The sequence below is a fragment of the Myripristis murdjan genome, chromosome 4 (genome assembly GCF_902150065.1).
Source record: "Myripristis murdjan chromosome 4, fMyrMur1.1, whole genome shotgun sequence".
Classification (NCBI taxonomy): domain Eukaryota; kingdom Metazoa; phylum Chordata; class Actinopteri; order Holocentriformes; family Holocentridae; genus Myripristis; species Myripristis murdjan.
The window spans coordinates 26453434-26473875 of NC_043983.1; the positions used below are offsets into that span (position 1 = coordinate 26453434).

At 41.6% G+C, this 20442-nt stretch overlaps 1 protein-coding gene across 1 annotated transcript in view; it reads right to left on the minus strand.

Moving 5' to 3' along the window:
• Positions 1–20229, minus strand: part of gpc1a (glypican 1a) — a 40243-nt gene extending 20014 nt beyond the window's left edge. Inside the window, exon 1 of the mRNA XM_030049681.1 lies at positions 19899–20229. Within this exon, the coding sequence (XP_029905541.1) occupies positions 19899–20052 (154 nt within the window). The 5' untranslated portion in view covers positions 20053–20229. The remainder of the gene's footprint in view (positions 1–19898) is intronic.
• Between the last annotated feature and the right edge of the window lie 213 nt (positions 20230–20442).

The window sequence follows — 20442 nt, forward strand, 5'->3', positions numbered from 1 at the left end:
CAACCTGGGAAGACATTTGTTTCGACCACACCCAGTTTTAATTAGTCACAGGTTGTTGTTGGTAACAGGAGTTTTTTTCGACAGCTGACAGCAGCGGACTGTCTTGTTAACTTTGTGAACAGAACACCTTCCATCTCCTGAATGCTGTTCATCCATAATTTTCATGGTACCGTGTTGTTGGCTGCTCACTCATCTGCTTGGCTTCTGGCTTTAGACAGATAATTAATATTTTCTCTCTGATAAGATGCATTTTTAATGCTCATGGGAGGATTTTTAGTGTTAGACAAGCTGTTATATCTGTTACGTGACATGACAGGCAGATTAATTAGTTTTGATCAAGGGTTTATTGGACACTGAAATTTATTTCAGAAAATATGACACATTTCCCAGCCCATAAAAGAGAGAGGCTGTTATATGAGGCTTCACATGATTGGATATTTAATGCTAAGTGGCACTCAAGTGTGGTGGACTGATCAGCACTGAGCTCATATTAGCTTTGCTGAGCCAAACTGGCTGGACAGAACCAAACTGAGCAGAGCTGCCCTAATCAACCTAAAGATCTATTCAAATTTAATTAGTTCTACTGGGAAGAACCTATAATTGTAATTATCACCAACGGCACCTGTGATTTTAATCCACTATGAATCTTACATATAGCCTACAGTATGTGCAATTTTTACAAGTCTATGAGGTAAAACGTCAGAAGAGGTAGGCTGTTGCCCTGCAAGACTTCTCAGCAAACCTTGGGATCGTGTGATTTTAGCAATAGAGTTTAAACTAAAGGAACAGCTCTCCAAAAAAGTCCTACTTATCCTTAGTGTAATATATCCAATATCCATCCATCTCATTGCTGTGTAATTTGGAGAGGTTTCCAGTCTGTCTCCCTTCACCCCAATACAAGTATTTCCTGGGGGATGCTGGAAAACTCTAATTCATGCTAATTGAGATAGATACAGTTGCCGGTGTGAAATCTGATAGTTTGATCTCCACAGACAAAAGCCTCACTGTGTTGGGGTGCGAGGAGACAGGGAAGATCGTGGCAGACTGGAAACCTCGCCAAATCACACATTCACTATTCACGATGGATAGACTCATAACTGGGCAAATGTTTTTTTTATTTTTTTACTATTATTTTTTTTTTTAATTTTGGGTGAACAACATCTTTGCATTTAGGCATTACATCGTTGATGGCTTGTTTGCTGTCATGTAGCACTGCAGAGACTGTAGCACAGGGGATTTTTATTTTTTGCCTCAGTGTAATCATCAGCCATCAACACATTTTTTATTGATGGGAACCGGCGGGTGACCTCTCTCCACACCATGTGGCTGTGTACCATCAACTCAGACTGTTGCTGAAAATGAGCCTCTGTCATCCACTGTTGAGTTTTATGAGCTTTATTTTTGGCAACCATGTTAATTTGAGTTTGAATGTGAAGATCATCATAGTTTGTATCCAGGCTACATGCTGTGATTTGAGCAAAACATCCTTTATACTGTATGAATAGTTTACTGGATTTACACACAGTGCTTGGCCTTGAATGGGCAGGATCAGGGTCACCAGACAAATAATTAAGAAGATCAGACCATTGTATGTCAGCACATACAATGCACACACGCATATACACACACACAAACACATTCACACAGAATCAGGGAGATATTTAAATAATACCCAGACTGTGGGTTAGGCTATATGGAAAATGCACACAGGAGAATCTCTCACACTCTCGCACACACACTAACACCCTCATACCTCACACACACCGCGTCTTTTGATGTGTGCTACATAGCTGTTAACACATGCAGTAGCAGCTCCTCCAAGCTCTGTCAGTGGCTGTGAGCTGCCACAGCTGAAATAAATGAGCATTATAATTCAGCCCCAGTGTTGTGAACCACGACGCAAGCCGGAAAACAGCCAGACCTTTCAATTAACACCTCATGACAAAGTTTCTAAAATGAATGTTTGAGAACTACTTCAAGCTTTGCTCAAGTGGTTTCGTGTTGTTGTTTTGGTGCCTGTTTCATTAATTGTAAATAATTAAAGAAGAAACAGGTAAGCTTTCAGAGCAGGGGAAAATATGAGACGGATTGTTTTACACTAGGAAAGCAGGTGATATTTCCGATTTTTGAGACTGTTCAAGCATCTCTCAGGTTAAATGTGGTGTATAAATTCAATTACAGCGGTAGGCACTGTAGAAGCGCTCCATCACACAGCTACAGTAAACTGCACTGGTGCTGCAGCAGCTGTTGCAGCCTATTCTTTTTCACGGGTTGTGCAGCACAGCGGAGCTGAATCAGCATACTGTAAAGCAAACTTGAGACTCTCAAATGACTAGTTGCCAGTTGCCAGACCGCTCCTCGCACCTTCTGGCAGCTGACAAAGGAGGAAAAATAGGACTTTTGCATACAACTTCTCTATGGAGTGGAGCAGCAGTTTTTGCCCATGAAACCTAATCAATTACTCATGAACCAAAAATGAAAGTAATTAGTTATTAAACAGTCATTACTGTCTGATGGGTTTCCTTGTGGCATTTTAAAGCACTTATAAGCTTTAAAGTTTAAAAACTCAGTTTGGCCATGTCTCGGTTGAGAGAAAACCCATGTCACATCATCACATATGAGTAATGTGGCTTTGATAATAATATATTTGTTCCCTTCATCACATAGTTTCAAAACCACCACTTTATAATACTGATACTGTATATTGTATTTAATTTTGTGAAGTAATGTAGATGTGTCGTATTGACTTGTGAGTACAGAATGAGACAAATTCACTGGGTAATATTGTGTGTGATAAGTTTCAGATATGAAAAATGATAGCTCTACATAATATTGTGCAATATGTTTCTGATGTTGTCATGGCATTCAGGCACAACTAGACTTTCTATTTTCCTGCTTCTCTTTCTGATTGTGTTCTAGTCTTTCATCTCTGCCTCCCTCTAGTATCTTTTCATCCCTCCATGTCTTTTTCCACTCCTCTGTCTATCCCCATGTCTCTGACTTTGTTCCTCCATCCCTCCACCCGTAACCTCTCCCTCCACCTCTTCCTCCACTGCTGCCTCGTTCCCTCTCTCCCCTTCTTTTTTTCCCTTCCTCCTTTCCCGCTGAGATGAAAGCTTGTCATAGGAAGTGACCTCGCTCTGTGTCACCGTGGTAACAGTCTGCCTCATTGTAACTGAAGTGACCTCTGCCCCTTAAAGCCGTAAAGACGAAAAGACTCATGCACACAGTACAGTGCGGATATAAACATCACGCTCAGAATACAGTGCATACATGCTGCTACAAAGCAAAAAGCACACACATGCATACAGTTAAAGCATTATAAATGAAATCACACTGCACATAAAAATGAACAAACAGTGTAACACACACACAGAGAGAGACTCACACACACACACGCCCTGCGTCTGTCTCAGCTATGCCATCCCACACCACATCAAAGCGGCTCGTTGCTGAGCAGTAAAAGTGGCGGAGTGGTTTGAATTTATTCCCTTAAGTCAGACGTTTATTCGCTGCTTCCCTTTCTTAATGAGCGCCTTACAATAACCCTGTCACTTACTGCGGCAAATTACTGCTACCTAAATGAGGGGCCGATGGTGCGGTGGTGTGTGCGTCCATGTTTGTGTGTGTGTTTCCATCTCGCGGTCTCTCCTCACCGTTAAAGGGCACCTGCATGTGATTTAAATGTTCCACATGGCCTTCCTCCCAAAGTACACTTCTACCTTTTACTACCCACCAAGAAGCGAGGGAGGGAGAGGAGGACAAAGCGATAGAGCTGTAATGATGAAAGAGGAGAGGGAGATGGAGGGATGAGAAAGTAATAAAATGGTAATGAAACAAGGAGAGGAGGTGGTGGGAGGGGAGAGAGGGAGGAGACAGAATATTCATGGGAGACAAAAGAAGGAGGGAGAACACGGGTAAACGAGAGCTAGGAGACAGTGATCAAGCGGCAGCGAGTGTTTAATAAATGCCTCGCCCACTGTATCTATTTTCTTTGAGATTTTGTGCAGGGGTGTTGTTTCAGCAAAAGCCAATGTGACTGGATGTCACAGAAATACTCAGTGGTGATAGGATTTGAAAAATATGAACTTCCCTGAAACAAAAAAGCAGAGAGAGAGAAAAAAAAAACAATATCTACATGTTAAAGGCCAAATAAAGGGCAGTCTCAATCAGAAACCGCCTCTAAATGAATTCTTTTTGTGGTTTCCATGGATGCAGTTTTCTTTTTTTTATATAATTTGCAGTCAATCAACTGATGTGTTATTAGGTAGGCTCATTTTTATACTTACTGATTGAAATAAACAATTTGTGAGCAATAGTTTTGTGCAAAAGGAATTAAAGGCAGGTGTCATAGATGCAGGTCACAAATATAGGCCGGTTGGATTCAATGATTGAAGTAAATAAAAGCCTGAGCTATTAATTGAAGTTTTAAGGTATTTAGTGCATGATTCAGTCTTTGACCAGCCAGAAGAACCTACTCTGCTGCTGAAAACTGTGTCAACAGACATGTACAGCTCTCGCTCACATTCAAAATGAGAGAGCAGTGAAAACAGTTTCATCGTGTCCATTTTTTACGCACAGAGAGCGGAGGTCTAATTATAATTATTCATTTGTTTTGACTTCACAGAAAAATAAAGAAATGCATTGAATTGCATGGGAACTCTTGTAGGTGACAAGGGTTGTTAAAACATTAAAACACAGCAAAACAATAGATCTGACCATGCATACATTTTTGAATTAAATTTTGAATTGAATTACTTATCTAAAGCAGTTGGGACAAATTCTTCCTCTCACAGACATAAGCTTGAATGAGTGCATAATATGTGCATATTGTGTATATAAGCCTGATTCCAAAATATGGCAGCTGACGCCTATGATTTTGTGATTTTTTTTTTTTTTTTTTTTTTTTTGGCATAACACTTTACCACAAATGACTGCACAATTAATTAACCACTGTGGTTTTATAATCGATAATCACACCTCGTCATCGGATAAAAAAATATGCCGCACTGCAGTTTTTGGCTCACTACAGACAGCAGTCTATTCAAAATGCTGGTAATCACGATAATTATTGCCTCGCAGTTGCTTAACTCACAGTTTACAGCAGCGCTTGCAATTTTATGGCAAGCACAGAATACCGTGTAAAAGTCTCTCCGAATTCCTTTAGAGAAACATGGACTTGGCAAGCACTTTTGATGGCAAAAATTAGAGACACACAGAATCAAAGGAATGCAGTCACACTTGCAGTACCGAGGAGGCCAAATTATTCTCAAAACCATCACGTTTTGGCACATGGCCTTCGTCATGGTTCCTGGGTTTCAGCGGGTCGGGTGAAGAATAAATTGTCCTCCTCAGCGCAGCAAGTGTGACTGGATACCTCTGACTCTCAGTTTTCCTGCACTTTCCATGCACCTTGTAAGAGGGTGAAGTTGTGCCAGAATACCAACTGAAAAATTAGAGAAACAGCAGAATTGTGACTGAGACTGACAGAAAATGAAATAAAGCCAGAGACAGCTAGGGAAAGAGAAAGAGAAAGAAAAAGAAAGAGAGAGAGGGGGGAGGGTAGCGGGAAAACAGAATTTTGGGTGGAACATTCCTAGTTTTATAACATTACCAGTCTAAAAATACACCACCACTCCTTGGTCCAGCTCTGTCTGCTGCCCAGGGTGTGTGTGTATGTGTGTGTCTGTGTGTGTGCGTTCACAAGGCACCAACATCAGTGTATAATACTATAATTCTATGTCATTTCTGGGAGTAGTTAAAGGCTCTTAAACTAACTACTAGTTTTACTCCCCTTCACTCAGCCTTTAAAAGAGCACAACACGTGCCAACTGGCCTGTGCCATGCAGGGGAGGGGAGATTGTGTGTGTGTGTGTGCGTGTGCGTGTGTGTGTGGGCTGATGGTGAGGTGAGGGCCAAGGGTCATGTCAGCTATCCTTGGCCAGCGGGTAAAAGCAATTTTTTATGGTTTATTATAAACAGGATTTAGAGCTGCCCCGCGACAACTCAAAAGTTAATTGCGTATCCTGAGTAATTTCCGCATATGCAAACACACCACATGGCAGCGAGGGTCAATGAGACGTCAGTGAGGACAGAGACGCAGAATGAGTGAGAGTGTTTGTGATAAAACCAAAGTGGCAAGGTCAGTGCATAAACTGCCATGCTGACAGTGGAGCACTTCGAACACAGAGATTAACTAACCGGGATTAGTGAGAGATTAGACATCAGCCCCTAATCCTGCAGCACTGTGTTGGTGGTGGTGATTTGGGCAGGGGAGGGGGGGTTAACAGGGGCAGAACAGGCAGATTGTCCATCTCTGTTCTTTCTCAGCGGGGCGACATCAAATCCCTCTGGACAGGGGGGCGGGAGGGGGGGACATTAGGTCGCACCCGAAGGTCAGTGATTTTCAGGTCAGGTCAGCGATGTCATAACAACACAGAAACTGAATGAATGTGGCATCAAATGTTGGGTCAGAGCAGCTATAAGAGCAGCTGAATTAACTTTGATTCAAATGTCAAAGGAGCCAAGCAGAGTTTATGTGAATGGAAGCTGATTGGATGCCTAATTTGAAGTTTGGCTCAAGCCACCTCTACTTCCGCCTCTACTTCATGATTTGTTGCACCACAGCCACTGCCAATATTTGAGTCAGATGGTCTTAAATCAAGACACTTCAAACATAATCAAATTTAATCCACTATTCTATACTATATCGACACTCAGTAACACATTCAGATCATATTAAACTTACTATAACAGCAAACTAACGACTGCACTTACTAGTTATGTTATGCGACCAGTTAGTCACCACACCTTGCCCTATTTTCAAAACCCTATTGTTTAAAAACTATTGTGATTAATTTCCAGCGATTAACTTTGGCATTTTAACACAAATACTGAGCTACTTGAGCCATCTTTGTGTTGATATGTTCTGTGTTTAATCCATTTTGAGAAGCCCACAGTGTCTATAATACTGTGACACAAGTTGAATAATCTTAACTAAAGCAGCTGGTGTGTCTCTCTGTTACAGCTGTTAGTCTGAAATGGAGTCATGTTCCATTTATTCTGTATATTGGGTCACCTCATTGTGCATTATATGGCATTATATAACACACACATACACTGAGCTTAACGGTAGCAAAGCCAAACAACATGTTGTTAATGTGCACAGTAATTATCAATATCATCACCACAACTCACATGCAGTTGTAAGACTTCCCAGCTGCATTTTGTAAAATGATTACAAATTACTGTCAAGATGCCGCTGGGCAAGGCACTAAAACTACTGTGCTGGAGTTGTTGCACAGAGTGTGCTAGATTTCCAAAACTCAGAGGGACATGCTGGTGTAACACCATCGTTGGGCCCATATGAAGTCCTCGAAATGTTATTGGCTGGGATTCAGCCAAGGAGCCGTTTTTATTCAGTTCATCACCTCTATCAAACAAACTGCCCCGTCACTCCCACCGGCAAACTACCTAATAAAGCAGAACTGCCATAAAATAACAATAAAAAATATCATGAAAAAGCTGCTGAGTGGGGACTCTACAAGGCAGGCAGGGCGGCACAGAGCAGGCGCTGCTGGGCTAACATTACAGCTTGGCGCACACACACACACACACACACACACTGAAACACAGAAACGCACAACAGGCATGCGTACAGTTAGGGCTTTCACGGCAAGATATCTAATTATAGGCCTCTCTGTCTGAGCCTCAACACACACACGCACACACACACACTGAGGGAGAGAGAGGTCTCTCTTCAACCAGCTGCATTTGTTCTCAAGTTCTTCATTAACCCACCATACTCATGAAATCCTGAGACTTAAGATCAGATCTTAATCTGATCTTAAGTCTCAGATCTTAAAAGGTCAGGTCTTAACTGGCAGTTTTGTGCGTCTGAGTGTGTTTGTGTCTACCTGCCATCCATCTCCCGCACATTTTGAACTTCAAATGAAAACAGAGTTAAAATGATGTTATCTGATGCATATTTGGGGTGTTTATATGCGCCACGTACCCACCCAACTTTGTATCATGTCTATCTGAGGACGCGCCCTCTGACTGTTTGACCACTGGGCAATATCAGTGTACAGAAATTATTGACCCACACATCAACGTTTAAAAGCTTCAGTGTATGCAAATTTAAGCGAACAACAAAATCTTAGTAAATGCACAAAGCAGTAAACTTTACAGCCATTTGCTCTTTTCTTGAAACAGTGTGCAAGTGAATCCAGGTGATCCTTTATTGATTTGACCGGTTAAATCCACTTTAATTATGAAGGGGAGACAGAGATGAAGGACGCGGCAGGGGATAAAGAGGGATTTGAATTTCTAACGCTTGTTGTAATTATGTTATGGAGTGTATAAAACCGACATAACGGTACAATGCCCGAGTTTTGTACTTCTACAATGCCGGAGTTTTGTACCGCAGGTTCTCCCTCGGCTTCTGCTCGCTCCATTTACTTACAATGGATCAAAGATGATCAGCTTCCTCAGATGCTTTTGGTAACTGGAGCCATGTTTGGTGTGTTCATTCAGCATAACTCCTCGTCACACAGGACGACAGAGTCACCTGCTTAGACCACCCAGAGCCACTCAATGAGATCTGCCTCTGATAATGCTCTCTAGTGGTGATCCTATCAGTGCTGCATGTGTGTGTGTGTGTGTGTGTGTGTGTGCATGTGTGTGTGTGACTGCAACCTCTCCGTAAGGACACTGTGACTTACAGATTAGCAGGAAGTACAACAGAACACTGAATGACTTTATTTTCTTCATCATTCCAGATATTTTGATGTAAATATTTGTAAACTCAGTGTAGATGAGGGTAAGGTAGAGGTACATGGACCGAATGTTACTTTAAACTTTTATTATGCTGGATCGACAGACACCGCAAGGACGTGGGTATTTATGAAAAGGCTGCTTTATGTCTCAGTTAGTAGGGAGGAAAAAAAACACCCAGGAAAAAGTCCACACAAGTGTTTTTCGAAAATGTCCTTATAAACCCGAGAATGCAAGATCATCACAGTTACATGTCCTTGAGCTAAGAAGCTGACGAGTGACTGGAGTGGTTTGTTGGTGTCTTTGCGTTACAAATGAAAGTATAAAGAACATTTTTTAAAAGTGCTAAAATGTCAAATGTCACCTCTGTGTGGAAACTGAATTCCACACCTGCCCAGTTGAATGGCACATTTACAGAAATGTTTATTAATGGACACAGTCTCTGTAACTTTTAACTGTATAAATGAATAAATAAATACATCTGGATGACACAAATAAGTACATTTGGGTGAGTTGTCCATATGGACAGACAAGACTGTAGAACGTTGTGCTGTGTGAGATGTAAGACCTCTAAGAGCAGGTGCAAGAAGCAAAGTCACTTTGTCACTGTCTCTGGAGACAATTTTCCAAAAGTCTTTAGCAATCAAAAATGCTGTTTGCATTGTCAAAAGCTGTGTTAAGATAAATAAATAAATGAATAAAAAAATGTCTCCATGTGGACATTGGCTAATTTGAGGATTTAATATCTGGATTTGTATATTCAAAGAAATTCCACCTGTGGAGAACAAATCATGGCTGTGGGGTGAAAACCTTGTGACCCCAGCTTTGGTGATTTTTCATGCTTAAACTTTAAGGATTACACTCTCTTCTTCTCCTTCCCATAAACCCCAGTGGTGAAACAAGGCAGTTTTTGCAAATACCAACATTTGTATCCTAGCAATTTGTTCTCATAACAACCATAACCTGATCAGAGGAAACAGAGGAGTGCAGAGGAGTGCAGAGGTTCAGCAGCGACGTGGTTCACTAGTTAAGCCAGCGAAATGGAAAGCAGAGCGCTGTAATGCCTCACTGTATACTCTCTATGGATAACCTGTGGAGAAGACTGCACTCTTGTCATGCCCTGTGATTAGAAACCACAATGCATGATGGTTAATATGCAGAGCTGTCAGCTGAAACGTGCGTGGAGTGAAATCCCCCTTCTAAGTGCTAAGCCGACACATCTCCTCCACTCTGCTGTCGGCTCTATTCACTGTCAGAAAAAGGCATTAAAATACTTAAACTTTAGTTTAAGTGCAGTTTGAGGGCATGTGAGTATATTAAAAGTCATCATACATCCCTGCGCTGACTTCTGACTTAAAACTTAAGAAACTACATGTACTGCTATCCATTATTGCATGAATACAGAGATACTTTTGAAGTATTAGTGATGTGATCAGAGCATTTCCATGTCAATTAATATGTCAAATATTTATTCAAACTCTGTAAAGTTTCAAAAATGAAAAAGTCTCATCAAAAGTTCAGAAGAGATGTCTTCAAATCACTTAGTCTGACCAGCAGCCCCCCAAAAAACAAAGTATTAATATTAAAATTACATGAATGAAAAGTAATCTTGGTGAAGCTGTTATCATCAGACATTTCGCATTTTTACTTTTGACTGAAATAATTAAACAGTTAATCACTGTTATAATCAATTAATATGATGTCGATTAATATGAATCGATTAATTTACCATTTCAGCACTAGATATGGCATTGCCATTGTTAGAGCACCACAACTCCTGGCATATTAATAACATGACAACATATTATATCAGGATGTTATCATAATGCACTCACACTAAGAGTTAAAATTTAACAAAAACTTTTACAACGGACACCTTCAAGTGCCAGTTACAGCCTTTTCACTACTTGCACTTGACTTCATTAAAGCGAAAACTTCACCCAAAAAAGATATATTTCATATCATATGTGGTGTTTCAGTGTGCTGACTGAAGCACCTTCTGTAGCCAATGGGTGATTAAGACTCCCTGTAATCTTTAGATGTGTAAGACTCCCAGCCAATGAACAAGCCAGAGGTGGATCCAGACACACACACAGGTGCTCACACATGCAGCATTTTCCGGAAATGCTTCATTATCTCTGCCAGGGAGAGGAAACCTCCAGCAATTAGTTTTATTTTTGCTGCTGCTGGTCTTTCCATCCATCTGTCAGCAGGATAACCGGCGGATTTACACAAATCTGATGATTTGTAAAGTGATTAACTTTTCCAGCCAACTGGTCTCATGGGGGCATGGTAGTGGGCGGCGATTACAACAAACAGGGTTATAGTTTCCTAAAACTTGAAGGAAACATCATAAAACCTGGCATGGAGGTTGGTAATAGGTCAAAGTAGCACTGACCAAATTTCCCTGCTGATTGGCCAAAATGGGTGTGACCTATAACAACAACACAGACTAAAGGGGCGTGTCTTAGCTTGAAAAAGACCACCATTTCCAGCTATGATCTTGGTGGAGGTCTGCCCTCAACTGAGTGCCTTGTTGTTTAGCAAATGTTTTAGCAAGTGTACGTTGGTTTGAGATGTGCTGAACATAAAAATAGAGGGTCAAGACTTTGGTTATGTTGCACGAAGAGTTTGGGAATCTGAAACAGATGTGCTCATATCCTTTTTGCTGCTGTTTGTCGAAGTCACTGATGAAGTCCACTCTCACAGAAACGCCAACAGGTTTGGGAACTTTTGTTTTCTGTGTGGCATGCATTAAATATGTTTTTGTTGTTGTTGTTGCTGTTGTTGTTGGACATTCCAGACAACTCAGGGTGAGTAAATGATAGGCCTATAAAATATATAGCCTTTGGTGGAACGATTCCTTTAACATATCAATAATAAATGGATGAACATATCAGGGTATTAGATTGCTCAGTGTAGAACCTGAGCCTAACTAAAGAAACAGCTCAGTAGCCGGTACACCAATTTTCAGGTTCAGACACACGCACACACACACACACAAACACAAACAGACGCATACACACAGTCTATAGGATTGACTCCACAGAGCATGTATATGAGCCTTGACTCATAAAACAGGCTCGCTAGCCACCACCAAGTAAACCACATGAGACAAACAACTCATCTTTTCATTTGGAAAACAGATGGATGGTTGGTTCTCAGAGAGCAGCGGAAGATGAAAGGAAGGGTGGGAGGAGGAGGAGAGACAGTAAAAATAGCGCCTGATAGGAAGAAAGAAGGAAACATGGGAGGGGAAGAGGGAGCAAAGAGAAGAGGTGTCAATGAAAACAGAAGGAGAGAGAGAGAGAGGGGAGGGATAATAAAGGAGAGGGATAGAACAGGAGCGTGGAAGATAGGGCTTGGCATCGAAAAACGATACTGGTTTGTACCGTATTGATTTTTGACATACATATTGATTTTAAGACATTGAACCAGTTTTCCATTCTTTTTTTTTTCCTTTTTTCCTAAACTCTTATTTGTTCACCTACCTGCCCTCAGTTATACATGATTATCATAAGAATACGTGACTGTTTAGCCCCTCTATTGTCATGTCACTACAACTCTGACATTTGCATTCATTACTAAGAACAGCTTATACATTGCTGATGGAGGATTTTCCCTGCTATTATTATTCCACAGTCTCTCAGACTTCAGAGCTTCAGCTAGAGGGCCCAGGGGCAAATGCAAGCATATTAAAGTCACGATGTTACATTTATTGACACTGCAGCTGCAACACTGCAAGGATTTCTGCAACAAAAATTTCAAGTTACAGTATCTTCTGGTTTGCAGGGACATGAGCGCTTGCCAGAAAATAAGTTACTCTGCTCTCTACAGGATTAAGTAATTCATTCAACAACAAGAAATTATAGCGGAGAAATCAAATATGAAGCACTGACGCCGATGTCAGGGCATTCAAAAGCATTCGCAGCGATACCCAGTCCTTGTCCACGTAGTGAGGCTGAAGGAGAGATGAGAGCAGAGCGACAGGACAGAATCTCCTCCCTTTCTCTCCTCACATCATCTCCCTCCTCCTCCTCCTCCTCCTCTCGCCTCTCTCGTCGCTGCATCAGACATCATGAAACATTCACAGCTCTGCTTTTAACAGATCGTGCCTACACCACCCCACCAACACCACACACACACACACACACACACACACACTTTCTCTTGCTTTCTCTTTCTCCCTCTCTTTCTCTCTCTCTCTTTCTCCCTCCCTCTCCACTCACGGATCTGAGCCTGTCAGGGAAAACAATGCAGAGATGGAAGAGAAAATAAGACCGAGAACTGCAGGGAGAAGAAGAAGGGGGGGAGGGGTGTAAAAGTGACAGGTAGAGGAGAGTGTGCATGTGTGTGTGCATGTGTGTGTGTGCGTGAGTGTGCGTCTGCGTCCTTGTGTGTGAATTGGGTATTCTGCGATCCACTCTTGCCGTGTGCGTGAACGCTTGAGTGAGCATGTGATGTGTGACAGATAACGGACAGTATCGATTTCCTTCATGCGTGCACACTCACACACACACACACACACACACACACACACACATGCATGCACATGTGCAAACACAAAAACACATTCACACTGGTCATGTGACCAAAGAGCACAATCTAACCGCACAAAAGCAGTTTGACCAATTCTCCCGTCTGCTTGGAAAAATCTATCTTTCCAGGCAGGAAAAGACAAGAGGCTTTTCTAGGTCTAAATGTATGGGCGCTCCCTAGTCGACTCAGCCTTGGTGGTAAGTTATTGACAGGTAACCTAATCTCTAATGTATCCTAATCTGGAGGTAATCTAACCTCAAACATGGTGTATTGTGTTTAATCCTGACACACAACCTCCGCATTCTCGTCTTGCAACAAGCAACAAAACAGCAGAAGAGATTAACATGTTACAGGCTATATAATTCAATACAGGTCTGCTATTAAGAGAGAAGACCATGTAGGCTCTCTCTCTTTCTCCGTGTGTGTGTGTGTATGTGTGTGTGTGTGTGAGAGAGAAAAAGAGAGCATGTGTGTGTGTGTCATATGATCACATGGGTGTGTGCTGCTCTACACAGACAATACATGTGTGAATGAAACTAAGTGTCCTCCCTGGAGAAGGTGTTGGCTTTCAGTGACTTTTAAACACACACAACACACACACACACACCACACACACACACACCACATACACACACCATAGGACAAGCTAGGCTTTAACTATTGACCAGGTAAATGGTACAATGAGTGTGAGTTAAACCCTCGCAGGCACAAAGACAGACAGGCAGACGGCAGGAAAGAGAACTTCCATTCACGCCGTGTTAAATCCACAGGACAAAAGCTGTGAGCGGTGAGAACAGGGATTTCAGCTTCTTCTTGTAATGTTACACAGCGTACTTTTGAATTTTGATTTTTACCATATCCTCTTATACAAACACAAAAGTCTCACACCCTCAAAAAAAAATGTCCCATTTGCACCTGGCTTTCACACATCTTGTAGTATGACTAGAACAGACGTACTGCAGCTATATTACATTTACACCTGGCTTTAAAATGCAACGCCTACACACACTAGAATCTCTTGCTCCCTAAAAAAATTAATTCATCGCATCATCTTCAACCATGATTTTGGGTACCTTGGTTGAATCTGTGCGCCGATGTTTATTTCCATTTAGCTCCTTCACTGCAAAAAAGTCTCCATCAAGCTATATTTTCTCATATTCAGAGTTAAAATCTTGTTTTTCTTAAAACAAGTGAAAAAAATCGGACAGCGGGATGAGATAATTCCACTTGTTTCGCTTTTTTTCAGGAATATTTCTGGGAAAAAGAATAAACATGTTGAAACGTGGCAGAATTTAAAGCATATTAGCCCCCCAAGATCAAGGAAATTCTGTAAACAAGTTGATTAGTATTGGAAATAAATGGGATTATCTCATTCCACTGGCGGATTTTAAGACAGAATATGAGATTTATGACTGCGGATGTTTTTGCAGTGCATGTGTGGGCTGGAGACTCACTGCTTTTAAACTTTGTTGTCATGTTACTTCCCATTCAGAGCTGGAAATTCCCAGCTGGTGGGTAGAAATTACAGCCAGTGGTCCAGCTTTGAAAAAATAACAGTTAAGAAACGTGGGAGCCTGTGATATTTGATGATGCCAGTGTGAATTAGTGCTCTCCATGCATGGTAATTGTTCATCAATCCTATTTGGCAGTGTTAACTAGCCTGAAAGAATAACATCGAGGCTCGCTTTGTCTCAAACTTGGCCATTTTTTTCTCACTTTCAATGTTTTTGTGTCGACATCCTGGCCTGTAGCACCTATTAATGTGACCACAGATAGATGATGAATGGTTTCATTTGCGAAATGTCCCCCAGATTAATGAATGACCTGGTCTGATGACTCCTGTGAGGACCACTTGCAGATACAGCCATCCATATGATACTGTCATACATACTGTGCAGAGCATGAAGTATTTTGTATGATAGCCCACTCTGTCTTTATTGTGCAGTGCAGATAATTGCCAAGCAGCTCATGGTTGGCAACAGCTGGGCTTTGTCCCGCATCATTAAGACAATGTTTGTCCCTGCACACATGAGCCTGCACACTGAGGAAAAACAGAGAGCTGGAGCGTCTGTTCATCTATTTTCTTTAACGCACTGAAAATTAGTGAAAATAGAAAAATTTGTGAAATTAAGTAAGCCTGAATGTCAGTCTTATTGCTTTTGTTGGTAATACTGTGTGTCATTTTTTCCTCCTACAAACATTTTCCGCAGGTTTTATTCACACACCAAAATAGTTAACCTACTTTTGTGTGTAATGTGTACGCTTGACTATTCATCCCACAAATGTTTTGATGGCATTAAGCTCATGTAGTGTTGACAATCAAACTTAAGAGCATAATTGCAACCACAGTGAATAATGAGTTCATTTTCCTGTGTTTTTTTTACATCAGAGAAACTACAGCCAAGCGTATTTCTCTTTACTTTACTTTACTTTACTTGATTTTACTTACTTAAACAGAGGAAAGGAACCCAGTTTACAAATAACTTTTGGCTTATCTGATTTTAGTAACAAAAATAAATAAATAAATTAAGCATAGATGGCGATTTAAAGAATGCAATGGCAAATACCTTTGTCTAGAAATCATTATGCTTACATGCGATTCACTTTCATTCAACTCAAAATTATATGAAAAACCAAATTTCTGAGATAGCATGACACTAGTATGTGCCCCGCCAACTAAAGCATGAAAGTAGGCCCTTCCAAAATACAACTGAACATTTGTAATCAAACACACATATTCAGGAAACCTTCATATGGATAAAAGGCAGCCGGAGTAAGCATGTCTATGACGTTACATGAAACATTGGAAAGGAACAAGGAAACAGGCAAAACCCTTTTTCAGCATAACTACAGCACTGAAAAATGGTGGATTCTGAATTGTAACATAATAATAACAAAAAAAAAAAAAAAAACACCTCTCCAAATGCTGAACAGCCAGTTTTACCCAAAGCTCTCACCAAAACTGTTGCTTATATACATATATATATATATATTTGTTTGTTTGTTTGTTTGTTTATACTGTCTAGCCCTGAACAGTGCTACTCTCTGCCTGCATCCTAATTTCAGGCCTCTCAGCTGAGGAAAACAGTTTTTCCATCTGAACATAGCCCCTATTGAATGGATTAGAATAAGGCACGGAGAAGGGAAGTTTTGTTCCTTGGCATGTAAACTCACAAATTTGTCAGACTTAACAATACTAAAATGCTTGTCACTTATCCACTTCAAGAGCCGTTTCATGTAAAGGCATTTATGAAATCCCCCTGGCTATAGATTACCACTGAGAAACAAAGGAATTTGATAAGGGAGAGTGCACTCTGGAAAATGGGCTTAACACCCACCATGGCCAGAGCGTATTTCAAGGATTATGTGATATGAAATTCAGTGTAGGATCTGCAATGTATGCTGCCATGTTGACGATGATTGATAAGTGCACCTCTGAAAATTTTGGGGTTGAGTCTCCTACTTGGAATACTGATTCCAAGATCTGCTGCACTGGCATTTTCCCAAGTAGGATGATCCAAGTTTCTGACACGGCGTTAATGTGGAATAATGCAGCTCTGATCACCTCTGGAGGTGGATGTTCAGATTTTCAGTGTTTATTTAAGAGCTGGTTTTTATTTTTTCCCTGCACATTACAGTCGAGCTACCCAGATTGCATATTAATGCCAGATGGAAAGGGGGTCCCAGGTGTATGCAACTGCAAGGGCACAGGGGTTATATTAAAACTTCACCCAAAAGGGATTTATTATGCATCATGTACTCACCTTGACTAGCTTTGAATGTCTGACAAAACAAGAGCCTTTTTTTAGCGACAGTCCATGTGGGAAGTGAAAGAGGCAGAAATATCATCTGGACCTAAAACACCTGTAATAAGCATCGATGTTTGTGTATTATGTGAAGAACTGTTTATCTTGTGTAATAAAAGAAATGGAAATAGAAGCAGTTTCTGGCTTGTTTCCGGCTAAACCCAAAAACTTGGCCCTCACTCCGAGAGGCTAAAATCGTCGTCAGATGTTGGCCAGTGGGCTCTGAGATTGGTTTCGCCTTGCATGAAGAGTTTGAGCGTTTGAAATGGTTTTATATCCTCTTTGGTGTTGTTTGTCAAAGTTGTCAGTCACCGCCATGCCATCAGAAGTTGTTTCAGTTTTCGCAGCCTCACCTCTCTATGAGGCATGCAACTGAAACTGCTGGACATTCAAGACAATTTGGGGAAACCACATACACAGCTTTGTGGTGAAATATTCCTTTAGGGCATATAGTCAGGAGTCGCTTGGAACATGCACAGCTCCAGCATTATGTCCATTGACACTTAAAACAAGAGTGTGCGCTAGCTATCACAGGAATCAAGCCTTTGGCCTACTATTCCCATGATACCTTCGTTAATGACCTGCAGAATGAGACCCAAAATGGGACATGAAGCTTTTTTTCTGGTGCGTCTCTGCGTGACAGGACTACAGAAGAGCCTGACTCCCTGGGTGAAGAGGCTAAATTTACCAACCTTGGGTCCACAGATGAAAAAGATTGAAGTGTCCCTTTTCTGTGGAAAACTGCAGTCACCATCTTTCTGTTCCTGTCTGGTTGTCAGTTTTAATGAGTTCTGGGATAGGAGAGCTCTTGCTCAAATAACTAGAGCAGATCAAGGTCCAAGTGAGTGAAGCGTTGTGTTTTTCATCTGTCAATAAAAGATGAGTTTTTAATGGAAAGGGAGGGAGAGTGTCTTGGCTGGTGGCTTTCGCGGCTGTCCATGAAACAGCGGGCTGCAGCGAAGACCTTGAGTGACTCACTTTCTCTGTTTCTGTCACCCAATCTCCCCCTCTCTCTCTCTCTGCCTCTCTTTCTCTCCCTGTCTGTTTCTGTCTTTCGCTTTGACTGCCTCTGTTCTCTATCTGTTTGCTCGTCTCACACTCAGTCAGACACACACACACACCCACACACACACCTACGCACATACACTGCAAACAGCATTAAATAACTCATCTGCCCTTGTGTGAGCCATGTCATTGAGACATCATGAAACGACCTTCAAGTCACACACACAAATCACATTCACATCTCAGCCTCGCCTCTCTCTGTCATCTCCCACTTGAGAAGCCGCTCTTTTCTGTCTGTCTTGAGTGGAATAAGGAAAAGCAAAAGACAAAGGGACAAATGACTGCCTTCATCTCAGTTGCACATTTCCATCAATGAACGCACACAACTAGAAAGACCAAATAACCAAGACTTTAATCTGGGATATTTTCCTGACTAACTGTCTCTCTACCTGATTGATTACCTGGCTAACTGGGTAATTGATTGATTGATTAAATGTATGGATGATTGCCTGGCTGGAGGGCTAACTGAATGTCTGACTGACTGTCTGACAGAGTGTACCTGCAGGGGGTCAAAGAAGTAGAATAGAATAGAACAGAACAGAATTTTTCATTGCAAACTGGGAAAATGTCCTACAAAGCTCTTCTTGATTCAATAAATCTCATAAACCTAATTGCTACAGCAGTCTATGCTGTAAGCTTGGTAACCAATGGCTGGTGATATTTTGCTCCAGGCAAGCCTGCATTATTAGTTTATGCAAATGTTAAAACAGCCCCCCCTCCAACACACACACACACCTACATACACAGACACATTTAGACATAAGCCTCACACCTGCAGTCCACAGCACAGGAGACAATGAAAAATACCCCAGACCAGGCTAGTGTAGTGTGGGCAAAGCCACACATACTGCTCTTTAAGGCAGAGCCGCACATGATGGGTTATAAAGAAGAAGACAAAATACATTTTCTGTGTATTAAAAGCTGCTCACACCTGCAGCACAGACTTCGGCAAACAACGATAAATGCCCCAGAAGAGACTATAATAGCTCTGTAAGACACATGGCTTACTCCCACCTGCAGTCCTGCCCTCAGCAGACAATGAAATGCCCCGGAAAAGGCTATAACCGAGATCTACAGGATAGCACAGGCTGGGAAACCCGCTCCTGAACTGAATTTGGGCACGCTGCTCAGTGAATGGATGAGGCAACATGAGCGCTCACAGGGTGAACAGGCAAGAGTGTTGCAAAATAAAAAAAATATATATAGCCTAAACAAAGAAAATAGCTATGCACAGCCGCGTCCAGAACATGGAGGAAACAATGAAACGAGGTTAACTCTCACTGAGGTCCAGGTTTATCTAGCATAGATCATTTACTCAGGACTGCAAGCCAAGCACCAAACACTGATCTATGATTTTAACCCGAGCACTATTGCAAGCAGGGTTGCTTTCTTATAATGCAATCCATTTTCAAGGGATATTGCGATGCAAAATGTTACGAACAAAGTAAAAGTGTCAATATGAATATTGTAGGAATTTAAAACATGGTAAATGAAAAATACAGAGCATACAGTATGATAAACTCGCCATCGACAAGATGTAAGATACTATGGGAATATTAGTGATGTTGAGCAAGTCAACTAATTTATTATTTATTTTGTTTATTTATTCCAGTACAAAATTATGCGTAGTTTTAAGTGTAATGGTTCTATTTATAATGTTTCATTTTTTTATTATTATTATTATCATTTATCCCACCCCCCACCTCTACTCACCGGGGATTTCGGTCTGAGGAACACCGCCCAGAGTGAATCCTTTCCCGGTGTAGAACTGCCGCAGGTCGGCGCAGCTCTTCTCCGCTCCGTCCGCCGGACCCGGGACCGAAGAGAGGCACAGCAACACAGAGAGAACCACGGCGAGAAGATGCATCTTTGAGCCTCACTGTTAGTCCTTGTCCACAACGCAAAAGTCAAAAGTCAGAAAAATACCTAAGATTTTGCCTGATGCGAATGAATCAAACTGAAGTTCTTTGTGGTTCTTTTTGGGGATCCTGAAAATATACTGACTGTTTCTTCTTTGGTGTTAAGAGTGTTGTCTCTCTGTCAGAGGAGCACTGCCCGAGTCAGAGTGCCAGCAGCCTGTTAGGTGACAGACAGGAGAGAGAGAGAAGGAGGCGCCCACAGCGGTCAGTCCCGTGTATCTCTGCGGGGGGAGAGAGCTGCGACGGCCGGCTCGAGGTGGCAGGAACCCCCCGCTCCTCGGTGCTGCTGGCTCTTGGAGCGACGGAGCCGCAGGGATGCCGGAGACAAAAGAGAGAGA